The sequence below is a fragment of the Poecilia formosa genome, unplaced genomic scaffold (assembly GCF_000485575.1).
Source record: "Poecilia formosa unplaced genomic scaffold, Poecilia_formosa-5.1.2 Scaffold434, whole genome shotgun sequence".
Classification (NCBI taxonomy): domain Eukaryota; kingdom Metazoa; phylum Chordata; class Actinopteri; order Cyprinodontiformes; family Poeciliidae; genus Poecilia; species Poecilia formosa.
The window spans coordinates 102,357-106,038 of NW_006800373.1; the positions used below are offsets into that span (position 1 = coordinate 102,357).

Below are 3,682 nucleotides of genomic sequence, written 5' to 3' on the forward strand. Positions count from 1 at the left end.
ATATATAAAGCACAAACACAGACATTGTTTGTCTGTCGGTTCCCTCAAACAGCCCCCAAACAGCTAGATTGCTGTTTGTTGAAGAAAACATTTTAAATCCCTTGTAATGCTTTTATGAATTCAGGATTTGTACTAATAAGCCTGAAACGCGCTCAACCGATAATGACTTAAGTACCCTGGTTACCTGAAGAAATTTTGTTTTGACTTTATATTGTAAACTATCAATGAGTCCTAATTAATCTGACACTAATTGAGTGCGGGTTGCGTGTGGTGCAGATGGATTTCATTCCCGTCTCTGACACAGCCGTGGACCGCCGTGTGGAGCTGAGGGGGCCGGCAGTGATTCTGCTCTTGATTATGCAAATAAAACTCCGCCAAAGCTAGATTATGGCGTACAAGCCATCGTAATGAATGAAAATGAATGAGCTAATTATTGTTGAGCAGTTAAATTGTCTGCGTTAAGGGCAGTCAGGACAGTGAGCATCAGAGATGGCGACCTTCCGCTTTGCACGTTATTTGGTCAGGAAAAAAACCCTGTTAACGCTCCTGAATTGACTTCTGACAGCACAACGCAGAGTGAGCCTCCATGCAGCCAAGACTGAGATGTTATCTTTTTTTATTTTTTTCCTATGACACCCCATTTCGGTAATTTTGTCAAGGTTGTGCAGATAAAGCCCAGAAGCTTTCTAACCATTTTGCTCTCAAGGGCATCCTGACATTCACATCGACATGCACTATTAGTCTCTCACAGTTGTAATCTTATAAAGCCATCTGAGAGCATTTCTTCATTTAGCTATAATCTTTGCATATGCGGAGTGCACCAACATGTCTGATCTTCTGTCAACACATAAACCTTTTAGATTTCATCCATTAGATAAAAAAAAAGAGGAATGTCTGCTTCCGCTCTACACTGATGGAGAGAACTATTTGCTGTTTTGGTAGTAGTCAGGATTTAGCTTTACTAGACAGCAACAAAAAGCAAAAAAAAAAAATCCAAAAATGTTTGTCCTATTAAGTCTTTTTCAGCCACATGTCTGTTTTTCCTTAAAAAAATCTTGTTTTTCAGCCATGATCTGCATTGCACTGCATTATTAAGTCTCCCATGAAAATATTCCTTGACCTCGACACTGAACCAGTTGTACAGTGGAAGAGCACACAGTGCACTTCTAAACGTGACTAAGTGCCTACTGAGTTCTTTATTTTTTATGACAATTTATGTCAGCGGCAAAGTGTTCTTGTTTTAGTGTGAAAGCATTCTAAATTGGTTTGCTGTTTACTGAAAACATGGTTGTGCATAACAGAAAAGCTCTCAGCGGAAAACAGTGAGAGCTCGTTTCACTTTTAATATACAAGTAGCTCATTTGCATATATGCTGGGAGTGGAGACGACTGTAATCACATTCTATTAAATGTTATCTTGTGTTCTCCTAACATTGCAAGCAGCTTGTTCTGGGTTTGGGCTACAGGCTTACCGCCTGCAGGTTAAACTTTATATACACCAAAACTGAAACGTGACAACGAGACCCAAGAATTTCACACCTGCATTGTTATTTTTTATTTACTTATTTTAGCCCTTCGCAGTCTTCACAATAAATTGTACGGCTCACTGCTGAGACAGTAATAGGCTAGTTGGCATATCTACATCAAGACGCATATATCGGCCTCAAAGTGGAGACGCCCAGCTTCTCGGCAGAATCAGCAGAAAGTAGTTAGCAGAAAAACTCCCTGCCCGTCTTAAAATAAGAAAATACGCCACTGCAAAAGATCAGGCTTGATTATGACTCAGAACATCTGACCCTCAGGCTGATCTCATCATACGCGGGCACATCACACATTGTTGTTGAAATGAAGTCTGGAATAATGAAGGTCATTCCCCCACGCTGACATCCTGCACTTGCAGGCTCTGCTTCCACGCCGCAGCCCGACCCTCGTGTTAATACGCAGACGCGTTGAAATATGGCTTCTTTAACGACAAACTGCACTCTGCACCCTGCCGGATCTCGTCAGCTGAGGACAACAAATGCGTAAATGTGTCAGTGGCACTGTAATTAAGCCAAACAGAATTAATGTAGCAAAGGACAGCGTCATTGGGAAACAGAAAAACAATTTGAAACGAGAATGAAAACACGATGGAATGATTCCTCCTTCCTACATTCTGTCAATTCCTCGTAACACTCCAGTACTCTGACAATGAACACGTCATAACGCATTAAATAACTAAATTAATTATGGGCGTTTGAGGACAGTACTTCAAAAGTTTTGTGGAAGTTGAAAGATTTAATGTGACACGGCTCTAAAAACAGGATCTACACTGGAATAACAATTACCTGCTACCTTAAGTGCTTCAAATAAAAAGTAGTAGCAAAAAACAAGAAAAATGAACGTTGCACTTCATTGCTAAAATTATTTTTTTCCCCTTAGAGACCATAAAACGAACACCGACTGCAGTTTTATTTGATTGAAGTCACATTTGTGGCAAATCATCTTTTTCGTACCCTTAATTTTCCAATTTTTAAAAAAAATCATCCGCTTCACTTCAGATCTCAGAAAACACAAAGTTACTACTGAAATTCCATCAACAGTGTTCAGAGGAAGGTCCAGCAGAGACTCTACTTCCGGGCTTCTTCCCTCCATCCAGAACTTTTACAGGTCTAGGGTCAGGAAGCTGACATCTTTGCAGACCCCACACATTCTGGACACAGACTAAGACTTTTATATTCAGGTCGGCCCTGATGGGGCAATATTTTCAATAATCATATGTCACTAAGACAGTTTCTTCCCCAGGGTGGCTCTCTGATAAAGATTGCATATTTACACTATTTCAACCTTGTCTTCCTCTTCTGCATACGAATTTCCAATAAAAACATTTATTTTAATTTCCCTTCCTCCATATTTATATTTAAAATGTCTCCCTTGCGACTCAAAGCCCTTGTTGGTGTGCACAGATTTGGTGACTAAACCCGATTCTCAATCTGCTTCCCTTCATTTTCTCTTTTCCAGACCACCAAGGCGGTGAACAAAGGAGACTTCCCACTGGCCAACATCGCCTCCCGGAGGGCTTTGTTCCTCGCTGCCCTAGCCATCACTATAGGCACCGGTGTTTATGTAGGAGTGGTGGTAGCTCTCATTGCCTACCTCTCTAAACCAGGACACATATAGCAGAAGCACCCTGTTTTCCATCACCTCCTGGGAGCCTGGGAAAAAGAACAAACCCCCTCTGGGGAGACAGATTTGCACCTGCAGACTTTGAGGAAACTTTTATGTGGATGTACAGTTTTTTTTCTGTCTTTTCTTTTCCATCCACCTTTCTCTCTTTTCTGCCTTCTCCTGTAAAATACCCTCTGGTGTCCAGGACAAGCCACAGTGACTAGAGACAGGTCAAGCTTCAGGGGAATGATGGGGGGCACAGGGGAAAAAAAAAAAAAAAAAAAAGCCACAGTGACTAGAGACAGGTCAAGCTTCAGGGGAATGATGGGCGGCACTGGGGGAAAAAAAGGAGAACTTTGACTTATTTGGCTGTTTTTAACTCCACGGATGTGATGACAAAGTTTCCCGTGAGCTTTGTTTGCGTTCGGTTGACTTGATCCTCGTTGGCTTTGACTGGATTTTATCTTCCCAGGTTCCTAAACTGAGCTCCAAAGGAGAAAATAGAGAGCATCGTTCAGAAATCAAGTAACTATCAT

General features: G+C 41.4%; 1 protein-coding gene across 1 annotated transcript in view; it reads left to right on the forward strand.

The window, feature by feature from the left end:
* The window catches only part of syndig1l (synapse differentiation inducing 1-like), a 33,266-nt gene extending 29,855 nt beyond the window's left edge, over positions 1-3,411 (forward strand). Inside the window, exon 4 of the mRNA XM_007577235.2 lies at positions 3,000-3,411. Within this exon, the coding sequence (XP_007577297.1) occupies positions 3,000-3,158 (159 nt within the window). The 3' untranslated portion in view covers positions 3,159-3,411. The remainder of the gene's footprint in view (positions 1-2,999) is intronic.
* The last annotated feature ends 271 nt before the right edge of the window (positions 3,412-3,682 follow it).